At 54.6% G+C, this 20,223-nt stretch overlaps 1 protein-coding gene and 1 long non-coding RNA gene across 2 annotated transcripts in view; one reads left to right on the forward strand and one right to left on the reverse strand.

Annotated features, from left to right (window-relative positions):
* The window catches only part of ANKRD55 (ankyrin repeat domain 55), a 54,101-nt gene extending 36,215 nt beyond the window's left edge, over positions 1-17,886 (reverse strand). Inside the window, exons 1-4 of the mRNA XM_081133167.1 lie at positions 17,428-17,886; positions 9,473-9,595; positions 7,477-7,607; positions 4,810-4,919 (exon numbers count right to left, since the gene is read on the reverse strand). Of these exons, the coding sequence (XP_080989293.1) occupies positions 4,810-4,919; positions 7,477-7,607; positions 9,473-9,595; positions 17,428-17,491 (428 nt within the window). The 5' untranslated portion in view covers positions 17,492-17,886. The remainder of the gene's footprint in view (positions 1-4,809; positions 4,920-7,476; positions 7,608-9,472; positions 9,596-17,427) is intronic.
* LOC308555194 lies at positions 612-8,098 on the forward strand. The gene is made up of 5 exons (XR_013998511.1): positions 612-923; positions 1,123-1,184; positions 4,742-5,036; positions 6,385-6,595; positions 7,338-8,098. It is a non-coding gene; the product is annotated as an uncharacterized lncRNA (long non-coding RNA).
* Positions 17,887-20,223: the final 2,337 nt, after the last annotated feature.

Genomic DNA, 20,223 nt, shown 5'->3' on the forward strand with positions numbered 1-20,223 from the left:
CCAAGTACAAGGCCACGGCATGGCCCATACATGTGCTTACGGTGACGGGGAAGATGCACAGACATGAGCAAGGGCAGGGGAGGGAGTCTCCCGGGAGCTGAATGGTCATGTGTGATGTTCCTCAGGTTCTGGAGTCTAGCAGCTCTGCGCCCAGAGTTGGAACAGACAGCCGTGCTGTCCGGGCCCCGATGGCCTCGCAGTAAGTGTGTGCACACGTGCATGCGCCTGCGTGTGTGGACACAGACTGTGCACCTGTGTGTGCTCAGGTGGCGAGGCCAGGTGAGAGCTGGTGGTAGCCGCAGCAGGATGCATTCTTCAGCTCTGACGTGTGGCATTTCTTTATTTCCATCTGTCTTCCATAATCACGATCACTTTCATCACCACTAAGACTATGAACGCGGACAGTTCCTGGTGGTCACTGCTGCCCACACATCTTCTAGTTTTCTTCTGCCTGCTTACCCCGGGGTAAGTTCTGTATTGCCCCTGCTTTTTAGAAAAGAAAAAGAGCAGATCCCTGGCACGGTCACTGTCCCTGGAGAATGTGGTCACGAAGAGGTGGAGCCGGGTTCAAACCCTGACCCCGGCACTGGCTCTCCTGGCGCCCTCGCCTCAGTGCACAGGGGGCTGACATGGTTTTCAGATGCATGTAAACGAGCGAAGGACCTGGGCAAAGGGAAAACCGGGGGAGGCGAAGAGACAGGCCTGTGGCCCCACACGCATGCCAGAGGGGGACACATGCTGGACTTTGAGTTCCAAACATAGAGAGAGAAACAGGATCGGACATCACAGTGACCACACAGAAAAATGAGAAACAGTGATTCGGGAAAAGCACAGCAATGCCTTCGCAGTGAGAGTCGGCCTCCTGGCTTCTCACAAGGAATCTGGACACTGTGACGAACAGAACACTTCCCGGCAGTGAGACGGTGAGATTTGCGAGGCTGCTTCTTACGAGGCCTCTCAGTGTGGGCTGTGGGCTAACGACCAAAAGTGGCCATTAAAGCAAGTTCCACGGGGCCTGCGGCGGAGGGTCTGGGGGCACAGTGGGGCTGGGGCAGCTTGCGCCTCCTCGCACGTGCCCTGGGGGCTCAGCATCTCCCGGGGCCTCCGTCTTCTCATCCGTAGAACGAGGGAAGAGCTCCTACCTGCCGCACAGAGGTTGGCCAGAGTGGATGGCGCAGTCCGTGGTGAGTCCTCAGGACGCAGTAAATAAATAGTCGCTACTGTTTGTGGTCATCACCGCTGTTGTCACTGAAGGCCGATGTGCCCAGTGGTCAGCCAGCTGGCCTGAACGTGTCCTGGTAGAAGGAAGCAGTCGGACAGGTGTGCGTGGCCTGTGGGAATCGCTCCCTGCCATGGTCGGGTTGCAGGCTTAGGAAGGACACACAAGCCAGACCACAACTGTTTCTGTTCCCAGAAAGCAACGCGGAGTCCACGCCGACACCGGGTGGGTGAGGAGGCCCAGGCTCTCCGCTGTGGAGTGTGGTGTAGTCTCCCCTTGAATCATCGACACAGACGCCGTCAGACTCTGCCATGGCCTCACCACCTCTCCATAAAACGATAAAACATCTCATTTTAAACAGCGCAGCTCCATGGGGGATCCTTTAAGGCAAACTGGTTTAGAACCGTCTCTCGGTGACAAGCCCAGTGGGTCTGCTCTCTGGGTTGTTAAGGTTTCACCCGGTTCATTTCGGAGAAGCCTCACTGTTACAGAGTCGGTCAGTGAGTTAGTTATTAACAGAGAAAGGGGGCCAATGGAATCAGGCATTAAGCCGGTTAACTACAAAGGGGCAGCTTCACGGTCATCCCCCGGATCGGAGGGGGCCGGAAGGACTGGCTTTCCAGTCTCCCCAGGGAGAAGCTGGCATTCCCTCAGATTACTGGGGGGTGGGGGACAGGTGAACAGCAGGAAGGGGGGAATCCAGCGAGCGCACGCGCAGTGGGAGCCCCGATGGTAACCTGGTAACCGTAAGGGAGGAGACAAACCTGGGGAAGGGATTGGATGGGGTGAAGTACCCGCAGAGACCGGGGAAAAACAGGAAAGAGCCGGATAGTTTGAAAGAAAGCTGACCCCTTCCCAAGCCCAAGGAAATGGGCGCTTCACAAAGGCCCCGTCTCTCTCTAGCAGCCACAGGCCGCCCTGCGCCCGGGCACCATGGAGCCTTTGCAGGCACCTGCAGACAGGACTGGGGCACAGGGAGTTGGGTAACTTGCCCCAGGGGAGCCTCAGGAGCCGGGGATGCAGCTCTGGGCCTGGTGACCGTCCTGGGCCTGGCGGACACAGGGCAGGCCTGCAGCCGGGAAGCTGGACGTTCCCCTCAGCGAGAGGAGCTGCACCCCCTGAGGATGAGGCATCGGGGTGGACCTGGGGGCAGCGAGCAGATCTACCGGCTGAGCGCAGGGAACGTGCTTCCGAGAGCGGCAGCCTTTTCAGGGGCCTCGGGTGAACCCTGCCGCTGTCACTCAGATCCTCCCCCGTGTGTCCCTGAAATTCCTTTCCCACAGCACCGAGAAAGAACCTATTTCCCTCCGGTGACATTACCAGCAATGACGGTTTGGGTCCTGAAACTGTTACTCCTAACCTTTGGATTTTTAGTGACAGCAGCGAGCATTGCCATGACTAAAGCAGGATTTTATCTTCCAGAGTCAGCCAAGTGTCCACTTAGGACAATAAAACTATATCATCAGCACACGGAAGGATGTTTCTCCGGCTTCCGCTCCCCGAAGGTGGTGGTTGGGTCATTGGGTACAATTTCCAGAGAAGGGAAAGCACAGTTCTGTTATCTCAGCAACAGCGAAGCAGTGTGGCTCCTAGAGAGCCTGGGGTCACTGCTGGGCTTACTGAGAAATAGACCGAAGCAAACAGGAAGCACCGCTGGGCTGGATTTCAGCGTATCTGTGCTTTCGGCTGATGAGCCTGATTGACAGCACAGGTCCACCTTGAATGAGACTTTGACTGACAGGCACAGTGCACCCCTCAGGTGCCATCACACCCTCTTTCTTGGGTTGGAGTCATTGCAGGGAGGGGGAGTCTTGGTCGGGGACTCTATTCCCAGCACACTTTATAGCCAAGTGTGGCCGAGTGACTAGTCTTTGTTCATGGAGTGTGAGCAGAAGGGAATGGTGTCGTTTGCAGGCTGAGATTTTAAAGAAATAAGGGCCGGGGGGGCTTCTCTACACCTTCTTTCTCTATCCGCTGGCTGAACAAAGAGGAGCCTGTGATCCTGGGGGATGACAGAGCCATGAGATGGAAGGAGCCTGGGCCCCCGGATCACCGTGTGGAGGGGAGCCGCCCCTCCCCCGCCCAGGAACAACTACATTGGACTAAACTTGTATTAAAACACAGAAGCCTTGGGCTTTGTTTATGGCAACAGCAATAATGACTGTAACTAAAGCAGGCATCTGTCTCCCAGAATCGGCTACGTTGATTTTGAAACGACCTCTCTATGAGTGAGGGAAGTAAATGGAATTAAAGTAGAGCCAGTCAAGGCAGCATAGTCTTAAAAGATGCATTTTAAACATATTTTCTAAAGATCACGCCTTGGAAAACAGTATGATTTTGTGACTCAATATTTTTGCGGGTTGTCCAGCACAGTCATTTCCCCCGTAATTCATCAGAAGAGAGTCATCCCTTTGCGATGCCCACTGGTCGTCAGCGCTGAGCATGCTGCTTCTCCTCTGAACTGCCTTAGTTTGCTGGGCTCTGAGTAAAGCCCAGTTTTCTATTATTCCTGGACTTCATCCAGTGCTGTTAAGCAGCAAGGCTGGGCTGGGAATAGCCCTGGAATTTCCAAAGCCCTTTTACTTTAGTGTAAAACAGACGGAAATGAAGAAATCTTGTTTCCCCCCACCCGGAGGCGGCCTTGGTCTCCTCTACCCCCACGCAGCTTGAGTTTTAGTTCTGGGGATGGGGTGCAGAGGACGAGGCACCCGTACACGCCCCTCCACCCCACCCCCGCCCCGGGTGCTGGCCGAGGCTCAGTTCCAGTCAGAGCCCTATCTTGTGCAGCCGAGGCTGGGGGAGCCCCCAGGATGCTGCTGATGCCACCGCAGGAAACGCTGTTATCAGCTGCTCCGAGGGGCTTTCAAAGGATGGGAGGCCAAGGCCATTGAAACTCAGAGGATTGGGGAAGCTGCCCTTGGCCTGTGCAAGACTTTTTCTCTGTTGCTCAATATCTTATAAGGATGGGACCTTCACAATCATCCCACTGGTCTGAGGGTATTCGTTCCCAGGGCTTTCAGCAGCCCACATGCAGGGCTTCCTCTCACCCACCGGTGTCCCTGCTCTGTCTCCTCCGCCCTGCGCCGCCTCCCCACTGGACACGCCGGCACGACTCTAGTCAGGCACCTTTCTGCCCGTCGGAGCTCGCTCACCTTGACGCCCTTCTTTGTGGCAGTCGTCACTATTCTAAGTCACCCTGTTCGTTTGTTTTACGAGGGGCGTGAGCTCTGTGACGTTGGGGACACTGTTGTCCACACTGTGGGACTGTGCTCGGGCCTAGAACAGAGCTTGGCCCGTAATATACACCCAATCAATCGTTACTGAGCTAATAAGTGATTGATTAATTGAATGAATGGATATATGAATTCAGGTGACGACAAATAGCATTGCTTCTTAAGTCAGACTAAGAGAAAGGGTTTGACCAGAGTTTAACATTAATCCAGGGTATTTTGATTTACTAACATGCGGTCCTGTTGGCTCCAACTTAAAAAAAAAAGGTGGATTTGTTTTTATTTGCCACAGCAGGTTGGAGGAGATGACCCGCTGACCCCCCGGGCCCTCCTCCCCCGAGCGCCGCGCCGGCTGCTTACCTCACGTCGGGCTCGGCGGTGGCCGCATGCAGGGGCAGCCGGCCGTTCTTGTCGGGGATGTGGTGCTTGGCGCCGTTTCTGAGCAGACTCAGGCAGCCCTCCAGCCAGCCCTGGAACAGAGCAGGCCCTGTTATCTGACCAGACCGTCTCACAGCGCAGCCCAGGCCTTCTCCACGTCTCTCCCCCCTCTCTGTTCCGGCTGAACATGTTCCATTGGACTTCCCTGGGTAAGGCCCAACCCCAATTAGACCCCTCAGCAGGGGGCTGGCGTCTTGAGGGCACCTTGACTTTCCTGGGGACCCAGGCCCTGTCAGATGGAGACAGATTCCCAGACTCTGTTCTGCACCCCGCCCCCCAGCTTCTAGGGCCCTCGCTGGTATCCAACTTTGCACCCCATTCCCAGGCCACGTGACAGGGCGGTTGATCCGCTCCAGCCTCGTGTCCTATGGCCTTGGCCCCACATCATGGTTGTCTACGGCCTGACCTCGACGCTGTGGCCTAATCCCCACCATTTGCCTCCTGAGCCCCAGCCTCCACTCTGGCCTCAGTGTTTCTATATCCGATAAACAGGCCTCAGGCCTCTTTTCCAGGACAATGTCTTGTTCACTCCATCAGTCTCGGTCCGATGCCCAGAATCCCAGCCTGAGCCCTGCTCCAATGGCTGGGACCCTGCCGACTTGTGGGTGGATTTTTCTGATGCTGAATATGGGGGTCTCGGCAGCGCCCTCTACGGGCTCCCCATGGCTACGTGTTATCCACTTAGGGGTTCCCCAGGGAGCTGTGTGGGCTCCCTGCCGCCCCCTCTCCTGCTGTCCCCTCCTCGCCAGCACCGCCAGCTGGATCCTTTCCACACTGGCTCTCACTCAAAGAGCAGATACAACTGCAAGCTAATCTCTTTTCCACAGACTTTCAGTAACTGACTCAACCCTACTGATAACCCAGCTGCCAAGAACGCCTCCCACATTCACCCACAACCACTGGGCCACTCTCTCAATTCAAGTAGACGTCTAGTAGATAAATAATAACATGATAAGTCTTCCCGGCCTCCCTCCTGTCACATACGGTTAAGCCTCAAGATCTCTGAATAAGATGAGAAAGATGCCCGAAGAGTTTTCCCCACGACACTGGAAGCGGCAAAAACCAAAATGTTACGAAATGAGCAGAGGCGGAGAAAGATCACGGGAAGAAAACAATCTTTTGGTTCTGAAAAGTATGCAGAAAATCTTCCAACGAAAGCACAGCGAATTTCACAGGTTACAATACCGACTATGGTATCTAAGACAGTATCTAAGTCTCAAGCGTTTTCCAGCCTCGAGTCCGAGTTGACCGAGGCGTCCAGCCTGGGTTTAGTAGCTAACGTCCACGTCATCGAGTGCTCTCACTGGAGGGGGAACAATGCGGCCGGGAAACCCAAAAGGAAGGCAGACTGGACACATTTCAGCGTCGCCAGGTTTCAGAGTGGCCAGTTTCCCAGTTTTTGGAAAACAAATCTGATGGGGGAGGGTTTGGAACATACTTATAATTTGCAACCTTTCCTGGAACTGTGTGTGCATGTGGGTTTCTTTCTTTCTTCAGGAAGGAGCTAGGAAAGCATCGGGTATTTCTGACGCCCACGGTCTCTATTCTGAGCCGACAGTCTGTTCTGCACCGACCACGTGCCGGGGGAACCCGCATGCTTCTCCTTCGGCTGCGAGACACCTGGTCTGACGTTCCTACTACATTTGACAGACGAGGCATGTGGCATGAAGCGGTGGCTCGAGTTGCCCACCCACGGTCACCATCCCTGGTAAGTCTGTCTGCAGCCTGGGTTTGGAGCTGTGCCTGAGACCGTTTCTAAGGGCCCCTTGGCCAAGTTTCTCTTTAATACTCTAACTTAAACATCACCAGAGGGAGTGGGGGGCAGGATCCCTGCCCCATGCCCTTCCAGGGAGCCTCGGGGAGTGTTGGGGGAGGGGTCCTGCCCCGGTTGCCACACAAGGTGGGGGCGTCATTAAGAGTGTGGGCTGCCCTGGCTGCTTTGGCTCAGGGGTTGGAGAGCCGGCCTGAGGACTGGAGGGTCCCGGATTCAATTCTAGCCAAAGGCTCGATCCCAGGCCCCGGGGTTGGGGCACATGCGAGAGGCAACCAATCGATGTGTCTCTCTCACAGTGATGTCTCCACCCCACCCCCCCCCTGAAAAGCAATGGAAAAATGTCCTTAGGTAAGAATTAAAAAAAACACAAAAAATATCAGTGTGGGTGACGCCCCGCCGGGCCGCGCTCGCTCCCCTCGCTGCCTCCTCGGCATGTGCTCCTGGGAAGGGCCGTCTGCAGAGGTTGCCCCTCCCTGGGCTCGTAGTCGCGTAACCTGGAGAGTCACTTCTGCCAGCCCCTGAGTAGCTGTCTAGCCCAAGAAACTCTGCCTTTGGGATTTTAGAATTTTGAAAGAAACGTGCTTGGCCTCCCTCTGCTCTAACGCCAGCAGCAGCCAACCTGAGACCCCGCCCGCTGCTCCCCACCCGACCCGAATGTCCTCCCTTCCTCACTCAGACACCAGAGGCTCCTCGGTGACAGCCGTCCTTTGGGCACTGGCCAGCCACACAGACCCAGAACCACCCTTCTGCCGGTGGGACCCCCCACGCACTCAGCCCGGCCCGCTCCTCGGAGCCCGTGACAGGCCCGTCCGTACCAGGTAGGCCGCCAGGCACAGGCTTGTGCGGCCGCGGGCGTCCTGGGTGTTGACACTGGCCCCCATCTTCAGCAGCAGCTTCACCGTGTCCACCTGCCGTCCGGACACCGCGTGCATCAGGGGCGTGCATCCTGGACGGAGACATTTCAACAGCCTTTCAACAAATGGTTGGCTTGTGACAGTCGCGAGCAGTCTTCATTTACCTGTTTATTTGTTACGCTCTTTGCCAATAAATGAACTGCCCCAGCGGCTGAGCTGCAGGGGACGGAAGAGAGATTGCTGCAACACATGAAACCGGGCACTTTTTCTGGCCCTAGATTCTGTAACTTTGCAATAATTGGTTGGTTAAAACATAGTGTGCACATGATCAAACCTGTTTATTGCTACCTTGGAAATCCCCATAATTTGGGGTGTAACAGGCAGGTTTATCCTGACTCGGCTCGAGCAGGGCAGCCCCTGGAAGCAGCTCCACAGGGAGCTGGCCCAGCACCCCCCCAGTGGGCGGAGGGTGTCAGAGGGCAGTGATGGCAGCCTGGCCTTGGGTGGCACACACTCTCGCTAACAGGGGCCCCCTTTGCCGAAATACTTCTCTGTATTTGGAATCAATATAGGTGAAGGCCTTTAGTTTTCCACCCGTTTTTATTCCTAAATACAACTAGAGACAAAACGGCAGGTGTCGACGAGCTCTGCAGGGCTGGTGTGATGAGCCGACTGTGGGGCAGAATCCGGGGCTTCATAGTCCTCCAGCAAGAAACCAAACACCAGGCGCACTCCCTGCCCGCTGGGTCTGGTTAGACGTCCTTGGACGGGACATTCACATCGAGGTTCTGGTTTTTCTGTGTAGGTGCCTCGGAGATTCCTGAGAATGACATTCCAGGCTGCTGGTCTCACTCAAAGGCTGGAGCCCACACCCAATTCCTCTCCAGCTCTTTCCAATGCTCTTTCAGGCATCTGTGCTGGGTAAAAGCAGCCATGAGGTGCCGTGTCTGCCTGCCTTCCTTCCTTCCTTCCTTCCTTCCTTCCTTCCTTCCTTCCTTCCTTCCTCCCTCCCTCCCTCCCTCCCTCCCTCTCTGCATATTTGTGTGTGTCTCCTCCTGAGTTCTCTGTTCTTTTCTATTGATCTACGTGTCTATCCCTCAGCAATACCATTGCTTTATGTAGCTATAAAGTGAGTCTTGGCCCCACCACGGCAGGTAGGGGGAGGACCTCATCCCACCAGGTGGAGGTACAGGCCCCGGCTCCCCACGTGGTCTCTGCTGGAACGGGTGGGGCTGGGCCATCCTCAGGGTTTTGTTTGTTTGCTTGTGGTGTTTGGCTGGAGTAGAGTCAGTACCGTCTAAAAGTTCTGTCTGGCCAGGCTGTTCCTTTCCCGGCTCTTTGGCTAGAGGGAGCAGGCTTGCGGTGGTGTTTTTTGGGGTCTGTGCTTGTTGCACCTCTAGGTTCCTGGGTTCTTCAGCTCCAAGAAGCTCACCCCTGGCCATTCCTCGACACCACGGTCCTGGCCAGTCTGTCATTTCATCTCCACCTCCCAAGCTTCCCTGTTTGTTCTGTACGTGACGACCAGGATTTTTAGTTGTATTTAAGCAGAAAGAGCAGAGAAAAAGGTACCTCTTCTCCCTCTTCTCAGAGGCAGGAGTCCTCGCGCCTGGCCGTCAACAGTCACCCTGTCCCCTCGCCCATCGCTATAAACAGCCTCCTGTTTCCACACCCCTTCTCTCGGCCCAGCTGCTCTCATTCACACAAAGGAGCTGGAAACGAACCCAAATCAATCGGCCTCATTATAGGAGGTGATGGAAAAAAAATCGGTAACTCTGTGTCCAAGTCCCTCATTTAAAGAAATGCGAGGGCCCTGCACTCAGCCAGCCCCAGGCTCGTCCTGTCCCTCCCGCATCAACGTGGCCTGTGAGATGCGGTTTCGCCACCGCGGCTCACCCCTGCAGGCCAGCCCTAAGCACGCAGAGCAGGATGTTCACGGGCTGCAGGCCCGCGTGCTCACCTTCGCTGTCACAGGACTCCAGGACGGAGGGGTCCTCCCGGATCAGGGCGGTCAGCGCACCGACATCTCCATTGGACGCCGCCTGGTAGACCAGGCTCAGGTCCACTTCCTCCGATGAGTCACCTTCATGAATCAGACAGACACAAGTAGTGGGTGAGGAGAATTCACCGAAATCACAACACCCGGACCATCACCCACACCTGTGACTCATGGAAACCTGATCGAGTGCACCACACCCCTTCTGGAGAACCAGCGTGGCCACGTGGCATCGTCGCCACGTACTGGGAAGGCACCTGAGGGACAAGATGTGCCTGAGATTTTAAGGTCCCCTCCAGGCCAGACAGGGGAGCCGGCCTCACCTTCTTTATCTGAAACATGCTACGTTTCCTTTCCATGACTCAGTTTACCCACCTTTGAAAGAGACATTGTGCCTCTCATTCTCTGTCCTCCGAGTGCCCTCTCCACCCTTTTCCTGCCCACTCGGTACCCTGAGGGCCCAGCCTTGCTGCCTGCCCCACCCGGCCCCTCCCCCGGCTTGTCCTTGGAGACAGGGCCGAGCTGGGGGGAGGAGAGAGGCCATTTCTGCCCACCTTCCCCTAGCGCTGTGTCCGGCGGCAGCCGCTCCTCTCCCCCCAGGAGGTGACTCCCTCTGGGAACAAGCATGGTTTTCAGCCCTGCCCCACCTCTGCAAGTCATCCCTTCCCGGAGCCCCTGCATGCCAACCATCTGGGTGCTTCCAGAAGGGACAGCACTGGCACTGTGTGCCACCCCTTTGCCATTTGTGACCACCTGTGAGACACCTCTGTGCACAGCTGGGCCAGTGGTGACGACAGGACCGGGGGTCAGGCGATGCCAGGGTGGCACTGGGAGGACTAGGAGGCAAGTTCTGCTCACAGGGACCCTGGCCAGACACCGTGCCCAGCCCGCTCCTTCCACGGCTCTGCCCACGCACAGGGAAAACACGTATGAGTTTTTAAATTGAGTTTTTCTACTAGCATGGCTGTCGTTCCAGAGACGCTTCGTGGCCCTAATTGATCTTTAGCTGGCAGTGGTCCTAATTTGTTGTCTTGGTTTCCCTGTCTCAGTGTTTCTGGGAAGCCGTTAATGATTTTTAACCAGCTGACCTGTGCCAGAGGAGCTAGTTATTGAAAAGAATTCACTTACGACAGCAAACTTTGTAAAAGTGAGCGGTTGCTCCCTGGTTTATCCGTAGTAGGTTTGTTGCTATTTTTGTGGTTTTTTTAAAGCTGACTCACCTGTGCACTTGCCTGGGGGCTGGACGTGGGTGGAGAGGGGTGTGGAGGTCAAATGCCTCTTTCCTGGGGGAGCCGCACCACCTGGGTTCCAACCTGGCGTGTAACAGTAGCTCGTGACTTTGAGCCAGTCACGCTCTCTGAGCCTGTTTCCTTTACCACCGACAACCACCATCTCCCAGTGTAGCTCTGAGGCGTAAATGAGCTGACAGTCAATCTTCTTTGCCTTCAGAAACTTGAGAAATTGCATTTAGGGGCTGCCTGGAATGGCTGCAAGGTGGTGAAAGACCTCGATCCATTTTCAGGGAGGTGCCAGCCCTCGGGGCTACCCAGAAGGCTCCGTGGGACAACACTGCCACCCACTGGTGACAGCGTCTCCGTGGCCCCTGACCTGGGCCTCACACACGGAGGCGGCAGAGAGAACCGGGAGGGCGCTGACCCAGCCTCCCGAGCCCGAATCCTGGCACCGCCACTCACCTGCCCGCTGTGTGACCTTGGGCGGGCGGCTTAGTCTCTGTTCCCACGTCTCAAGCGGGATAAGAACAGTTTGCCCCTGCTGGGGCTGTTCTGAGAGCTGAATGAGTTATCCACCCACAGTGCTTGGATCAGGGCTTTTCAACCTTTGTCCTCTCAGGGCACGTGGGATGAACTTCTGCGGAACACCAGTTGAAAACCGCTGGCTTAGAGCGCTGCCCGGCACAGGGTGACAATTCAGACTGCCCATTACTGTTACCACAAGTACTTCTTCGACTGGCCAGGCACCTCTGTCTTCTGTCCCCTCAGTGAGACCCTCTGCGGTGCTCGGCAGACGGAAGGGGAACGTTTTGCCGTTTCTCCGTTTCCCCTCTAGCCCTGCAGGGTGTGTTGGCTGAGGCTCTAAGGTGTCTTATAAAGCGCATCATGTAGGAGGAGGGAAGAGAGTTTGTTTCTAACATTTTAAACAGAAAAACCGCTCCAAGCTTTCTGCAGGTACCAGCTGAGAGATGAAACCTCGAAGCAGCCCCGCGCCTGGGATCTCATCCTGTGGGAGGAAGTCTGGCAGCGATACGATCTCGGGGTAAACAGCCGTCCGCGGCCGGGCCTCTCTTCATAACCAGACTCGGAGCGCAACACGTGTCGCATTTCTTAGAATCTCAGCATCTGCTGGGTTCCTCGGGGTGATTCTGCTGACCTGTGAGGCCGTCCCACGGTCAGGGCCAGGGTCTCTGCTGGACGGAGGGGTGGGGGTCGGGGGCTGGGGCGGGGAATGAGCCGTCTGAGAGGCGCGTCTGTGTGGAGTCAGGATCGCTGCCTCTCCAGGCGGCATTTACACGGGAGCACTTTCATTTTCACAGGACTCATTCTTAGAAAGTCAGCTCTCAGACCGTAATGCACAGGGCGCTTAGTATGTGCGCAGATGTAGATCACTGATCCAGTTTGCATGCTCCGTGGGTTTTCTCACCCCCTGGAGCCTAGTGGAGATCTCCTTGGTGTTAAAACACTGGGTCAAGAAGTTCTTTGGTAATTGGTCAGGTATAAATCTTTCTATTGAATGTTCCCACTTTAGTGAAAAGTTGGACGTTGAAACCGGCAAGTCTGCGTGTGGGAGCTTTAAACCTACGACACAGTGGGGTAACTGCCTGGTGGCAAAAACGCCTCCGTCATTGATTTAAATTTGCACCGATGTCTTGTTTCTTGGGGGAAACTATGGTCCATCAAGGAAGGAGGCGGGTTTGATGTCAAGCAGTCTTAGGCCTGAATCTCAGCTCTGCCTCTTTGCCTTGGGCTGGTAACCTCGGGCGAGTCACAACCCTTTCCAGTGTCCTCCTTGGTAAAGGGGGTGGTGACCATGGGGCTGGTGTCAGGATTAAAGGCTGGTCTCTGCACCTGACTCTGCCCAGAGCTCTGGAAACATCAGTTTCTCACCAGGGTGTGATCTCTGTAAGGCGCAGCGTCTGCCCACAGCTGCCTCCCTCCCCACCCAGCACCCCCCACACCCTCCCCACCCAGCACCCCCCACACCCTCCCCACCCAGCACCCCCCACACCTTCCCACCCAGCCCGCGATGCCCAGTTCCCTTCAGCTTAATTGAGAATGCATTTTACCAAAAACCAAGTCACAAGCCCACATGCTTTCTGAAAAGGGACTTGAGGTTTGACCTTTCAGGGCCGTGTAGCAGGCCCTGAAGATCTATCCCTACCCCAGTTCCCAGAACCTGTGGATATCACCTCATACAGCAGAAAATATGACTAAGTTAAGGACTGAGGGCGGGGTTTGTCCTGGGTTATTTGGGTGGGCCCCAAATGTAAGCACATGTATCTGTAAGAGAGAGGCCAAGGGCCTCAGACAGACACACAGAAGAGACACACAGAGGAGCCCGGGTGAAGACAGAGGCTGTGATGGAGGGATGAGGCCTCCAGCAGCCAGAAGCTGGGGGGGACACGGATTCTCTCCTGCAGCCTCCAGAGGAGCACAGCCCTGCTGACACCCAGACTGCTCACTTCCGGCCTCAGGGACCGTCAGCCACCAGCTAGGACACAAGCTCTGGCCCAACCTGGGCTGGAAGGTGAGCCCAGCTCCTTCTCTCAACAACTGCAGCAGAGAGAGACCTGTGAGGGTGGCCGTCCCCTCGGGGCCTGCAGACAGGTGCCCACCAGACACTTCCCAGCAGACACTGCCCTGCAGACACATTTCTCACGGAACCTGGGCAGCTGGGTGGAGGAGCCCCTGGAACCACAATGCTCCCAGTTTCTCTGAGGCCTGGGAGTCCCTCCTTCAGACGCTGCAAAGCTTGTCTTCCCACACTTGGAGACAAAGCTTAAAACACAAACATCTCCAGTTACACACGCGGCATCTCAGCTTCGACAGGAGCCTCCTGTTCTGTAGTAAACGTGTTACTACAGCCCTTCCTGCTGTGGGCGGTGGGGGGAGGAAGCCAGGAGGCGCTGGGGCCCGGGAGAGGTTGCTATGGTGAAGGCTGCAGGCCCGTGCTGGGCGGCTCCCAGGCCCCGGGCTCCTCCCTCACAACTTCACGCAGCGAGCCCAAGACCGGCCCTGATCTCCCCACCGCGGAAAACCCAATCCTCACATCTCCCCACAGTCCTGGGAACATCTAATATTACCCACGTTTTACAGACGGGGCATGGATTCGCGTGCCCGAGTCCGTGCAGCTGGGGAGAGGGCAGACAGGGCTGGAGGAAAAGCCACCTATCCCCAGCCCCGGTGGTTGGGCTTGCAGAGGGAATCAGACTCACCGACTCCACCTGTCTGAGCTGTGAAGGCCGCTGTGTGCCATACTCTTCAAGGGCACGATGCTAACCATTTCTGGGCACCCCCATGAGCTGAGCTGCTGGAGCCCGGAGCCCCCCACTCCCCACACCCAGGAGCTGCCGGGGCCAGAGACCAGGTGAAGAGAAGTTCGGGGCTGTTCCGCTTCTGAAGGAGAGCCTGGGCCTCGCCCCTCTTCCTAATTAGCCGTTGTTACTATAACAGCCCACCCTTAACCTCTCTGTCTATGTCCCCCACCTGGGATGCTGGGGGAGGGACCCGATGGTGGCTCCCTATCTCCGCCCTACGTTAGAACTCCCCAGGAGCGTCTGCCAGGCCATACCCCACCCGATCAGACGGAAATTCAGGGCTGAGACCCAGGTGTCGGCACTTTCGGAAACTGTCCAGGTGATCCTCATGGGGACCACCCGTTTGAGAACCAAAGCTCTCTTGACTCCTATGACCCTCCCAGATGTGGCTCTTTTGCCAACATCTGCCTGCAAAGCCAGTGGCCACTGCAGCTTCCATTCCCTAGGTTTTCAGAATTTATGGAAAACCCTCGACTAAGCCCCACACGCGGCTTTTCAACAGAAAGTCGCTGCTCCACGGTTTGCCCGACAACGTGGTATTTAACATCTACTTCACAGTCTGCACCTGCTGCGGCCTCTCCGCTTCCGGAGGGTGGGAGCGCTAACGAGCTAATAGAGCTACTCAGCTGTCGTTCAGTTAGTCCTCTTCCAGGGTTGCTCCCAATGGCACCCTGGAGCCCTGAGGAAAATCATTAATGTAACCTAGTCACCCAGCCTTAGCTAAGATCATTCCCACTGAGGACGGCTGAATACAGGCTGGAAATGGAGAAGCGGGGACTCAGTCCGGGTGGTGGTGATGATAAGAAAGCAGCCAGGTTGACAGTAATTGCACATCAGCAACGTGACAGGTGTGTTCTTATATCATTTGGGGTTCTCACAACAATCCTGCTAGGTAAGCATCATTTCTTCCATGTTACTGCTGAGGAAACCAAGGCCCAGAGAGGTTACGTAAGTTGTTGAGGCCACACAGCCACCCAACCTACGTGGCCTGTGCTTCTGCCACCATGCCACGGCCCCTCTAGAGAGCAAGGGCTGAGGAATGGAGCAGAGACGGCCGGGAGAGGGTTAACTAGCATGTGAGGGAATCAAGCCCAGGGCAAGGAATTGCTGCAAATGGCTCAAATGAAAGGTGCCATAAGAATAAATATTATATGTGAACAATTTAACTATGTTGGGCTGAGCCTCGATGGGAGACACACGAGAACCGATGCGTTCACGGCGAAGGGCTGGCTCCCTGCAGTCAGCTCTAGCTCCTCAGATCCACCTAAGAATAAACCCGTCCTGTCCTCTGGATTACACGGCTCAACAACGTCACTTTTTAGCCAGAATGAGGTCTTTGGATTGAGGCATATTTTCACTGTTGCTGATTGTCAGCAGTGATACAAAGTGTACCAAGGGGGGAGGGCGGGGGTGGCGCAGCTGTGACAATCACTTTCTCCATGGTGTCCACATCCAGACACAGTGAGCCAGCACATTTGAGCACACACACACATGCACACACACACATGCACACACACACACAGTCACACTGTGCAACATGAGCTAAGACTTGGAGATCAAACATACACACACACACTCACTCCTACACTCACAAATACATATTCACACACACTCACACCTACACTCACACTCACACCTACACACTCACACCTACACTCACACTCACACCTACACACTCACACTCACACCTACACTCACACACACCTACACTCACACCTACACTCACACACCTACACTCACACACACACTCACACCTACACTCACACACTTACACCTACACTCACACCTACACACTCACACCTACACTCACACACACCTACACTCACACCTACACTCACAAATACACATTCACACACACACCTACACTCACACACCTACACTCACACACACACACACACACACACACACACACACTGTGCAACATGAGTGAAGACCTGGAGCTCAAACTACACACACACACAGATACAGTCACGCAGAAATTTAAAATGTAAGTCTATTATTTGAGAAAACACTGAGCTAAAATAATTCACGCGGGAAACCAGGCCGGGCAGTAGGGCAGTAAGCTCGTGAGATGTTTACAAACCCGTTTTCATGTTGTGCCCAAAACGAGTAAGTGGCCAAAGGACCTTAGGACCCTAAGGATATACAGAAATTATAGAAAGTGGTTTAGATATCAGATAGTTAAAATATTCTAAAAACATGTATTACACTCACAGTGTGGGGATTTCCTGCACACACATAGGAAGGATGCATAGTTACGTGTAGGTATCACATATACGTTTACACGCACTTCATGTGCACACGTGCACACACAGACTGCAGCTGAGCACGTGCATTTTAATAAGATGGTCGGTCTCATGGCAATCGTTCCCTGTGGAAAATAGCCTCTGCTCTGGGAATTATGAGTAAGAAAGCCATGTCCTGTCACTGCAAATAACAGCATCGTGATACGTCGTTACACAACCTCGGGTAACACGCACCCGCGGTGTAATCTGGGCAACTGCTCCCAGAGGAGATGGGGAGAAGTTTGTGAGTCCACAGCAATGAGGTCTCCGGTTAATAGATTAAAAAGAGACTCAGGATTTGTCCTCTTTAGGTTTCTCACTCTAATAGATTTTTTAAAGATTGGAAAAGAAAAAACTAATGAGACTGAAGATGGCCCTCTGCAGAAGGGCTTGAAACCCAGTCTTAAGGATTTGTAGGCAGGAGCCCTTTACCGAGACAGCAGGCAGAAGCGCACTTACAACAGACTCGTTTTCTGTGTGAGATCCTCCTTCCACATCTCACACACGCCCACACACACGCCCACACTCACACACACACACACACTAACACCCCCACACTCACACACACACGCACTCACACCCACACACTCACATACTAACACACTCACACATACACATAGTCACACCCACCCACACACATGCTCACACAAACACACGTACACACACACTCATACACGCCCACACACACTCATATACACACGCATGCACTCACATACACACACTAATACACACACTCGCACACTAATACACACGCACACCCACACTCACACACCCACACTCACACTAATACACACGCATGCACACACACTCACACACACTCACACACACACGCACGCACTCACACAAACACCCACACCCACGCACACTCACAGACTCACACACACACGCACACACATACACAGACACGCACACACACTCACAGACTCACATGCACACACGCGCACACACATGCACACACGCGCACACACGCACACACTCACACACACATGCACACACGCCCCTCCCCTGCCAGCCGCAGGTGCTGACCCCTGGACCAAAGACGTGGAGCAGCAAGGGCGACACAGAGCAAAGGAGATCCTCACCTTTCTGCTGCTCGAACGCGGACGGGGCGCTGAAGTCCATGCCCGCCCGCCTCGCCCTCACCATCGGGGCCGCGGCCGCGGCAGGGCCGAGAGAAGGCACCGTCTCCTCGGCACAGTCAGCGCCGCGTCAGACCCGGCGTCACCGCCAGGACCTCTGGCTGAGAATGAAGCTGCACTGGAGCCGCCTGTTGTCACGGTGAATGATGACCACAGGGAAATGCTGCTCCTGGGGCTCCTGCGGGGAGGCTCCTCTCGCGGCCTCGTTCCTCAGCTGCGCCTGGGCGTGAGGATCGTACCCCCCCCAAACAGACGGAAAAGCCCAGGCCTTAAGCGCCAGTGCTCACGGGGGCCCTGCCTTAGATCCGCACCAGGAGCAACTGGGGGTCACGGAGCGTCGGCAGCCGGGCTGTGGCTTTCAGCCAGAGGCTCTCCCTGGGTGAGTGAAGATCCGGGGGCGACGGAGCATGTGCGGAGCGGCCGGGGGGTTGCAGGCGGCTGTGCTCTGGGGGGGGGGCAGCCGCATCGGGTCACATGAGCGGATGCTAGCTCCTGGGACAGGACTCGGATGCTGCTGCAGGAGGCCGCTGACCACGGGGCCCTGCTCCCCTGCGTCCCCCCTTCGGCTCCTTCCAGTGACAGGAACGAGGCAGAGAAAGTGGCTTTGAGGCCTTCAAGGCTCGGGTGGCCACAGTGACACAATTAAAGCAGGCTGCAGCCCACCAGGGTGTTCAGTGAGGTACACGCGATGGCAAACCTGAAAATCACCGGTGTGGACGTCATCTGAGGAGCCGCTGAGACAATGGTAGTAAATTCACAGTCTAGACTTAAAAATCAGAGGTAAATCTACACACAGGGTGTCCCAAAAAATGTGTGCACACTGTAACAGCTGATAGCTGTTAACTAAAAATGAAGCGTATTTTAATAAACGCTGTCTTTATACTTATTCAGTGTGTGTATACATTTTGGGGGGACACCCTATATATTTATCTGGTGGGAATGTCTCTAATCTATTGTTAAAAAAAAACAAGCCATATATTTTATTTGTTTACAGTTTATAAATCCAGCAACCACCCAGTGTGCATGTGAGAATGTTTATATGTGTTGTAGGAACACTGAGGAACATACAGAGACACACACTGGACTGTTAGCATTGGATCCCGCAGGGCATTGCAGTTAAAGCAGGAAATTTCTAAGTTGTCCTTTACCTACCTTCGTATTTTCAGGGTTATTATAACACGTGTCTCTTATTTTATATTTATAATGAAAAAGCTGATAAAATATGTTCAAAACAAACGAACAAAGTGCTACATTCAAGACAGTCACCTTTAGGGAGAAGTCACACAGTCATGTAACAGGTGCTCCCGGAAACGGCGTTGATCACATGGTAACTGACTGTCTTCTTTTTAATGTAATTAAAAAGTGCTCACCATTTATCTTCCCCACACCGGCGCCTCCTCGCTACGGGCCCCTCTCACCTCACTGCTGCCCCCCCACCTGACCTGTGGATGGAGCTTCCATGAGACCAACACCGGTCGGGGGTGAAGAAGTTAAATATTATCACCCACGGGAAAGAGCCGCGGGCCACGCGGCAAAGGAGTCCTGCTGTGGTCTTGGCGTCAGGGGCTGCTGGACGACTTCTAGGGCTGGTCCTCTGCGGCCAGAGGGCCCTGCTCATAGGTAACGTGGGCCTTGTCTAAGCTGGGCCCTTACGCCGAGGAGCCACCGCCTTACAGAACTCCGCTCTCATCCGAAGTCCCGGAGGAACACTACTGGAAACTGACGCTGTCCCTTCAGACGCCCAGCTATCTCTTTACACTCTACTCACCCTTTCATGAAGCAACGAAGTGAGCTCTGTCCCTGTGCAATGTGCTGTAGGCTGAACGTATAGTAAGTCATACTGTGCATATGTATCTGCGTATGTTTGTAGATGGATTATATCTATTGTCCATCCAGCCACCAATCATCTGTCTATGGAAAGAAAGACACCTTTATATACGTAGTTTCCCTAAGACAATTTTTATATTGCGTTGGTCTTACAACTCCTACCTTTCAGCATTCGTCTGTATTCGCTCGAACACACACACAAACATTTAGCGCCTACTATGTGCCGGGGACTTTAGAGCTGAAAATACAGCTCCTTTATAAAGATTTCTTTGAGCCCAGCCGGGCCTGGCTCAGGGGTTGAGCATTGACCTAGGATCCAGGTGATCGGGGTTCGATTCCTGGTCAGGGCACATGCCCGGGTTGTGGGCTCCATCAATGACTCTCATCATTGATGCTTCTATCTCTCTCTCTCCCTCTCCCTTCCTCTCTCTGAAATCAATAAAGATATATTTAAAAAATAAAAAATAATAATAAAATTTAAAAAAATCCTCACCCAAGGATATTTTTTCCATTGATTTTTTTAGAGAGACTGGAAGGGAGAGAGAGAGACAGACAGGGAAACACTGATGTGAGAGACACGTCGATTGGTTGCCTCCGGCACGTGCGCAGCTGGGCCGAAGGGATCGAGCCTGCAACCAGGTTCATACCCTTGACCGGGAATCAAACCTGGGACCCTTCGGTCTTATGGCCAACACTCCAGCCACTGAGCGAATGGTCAGGGCACTCACATGACAATTTAATGAGCACTAACTATGTCTCAGGAGATGGTCTTCCTGCTGGGGCCAAGCAGGAGACAAAATAGGGAGGTGGTTCCCACCCACTGAAGCTCGAAGTTTGGGGGTGAGTTAGGAGGCCCCCTTCTGTGGTTCCCTGGCAGCTGAGTCCTCGGCTGTCACTCTTGGTCACCAGAGG

This window comes from Miniopterus schreibersii (genome assembly GCF_964146895.1).
Source record: "Miniopterus schreibersii genome assembly, chromosome: 3".
NCBI lineage: Eukaryota > Metazoa > Chordata > Mammalia > Chiroptera > Miniopteridae > Miniopterus > Miniopterus schreibersii.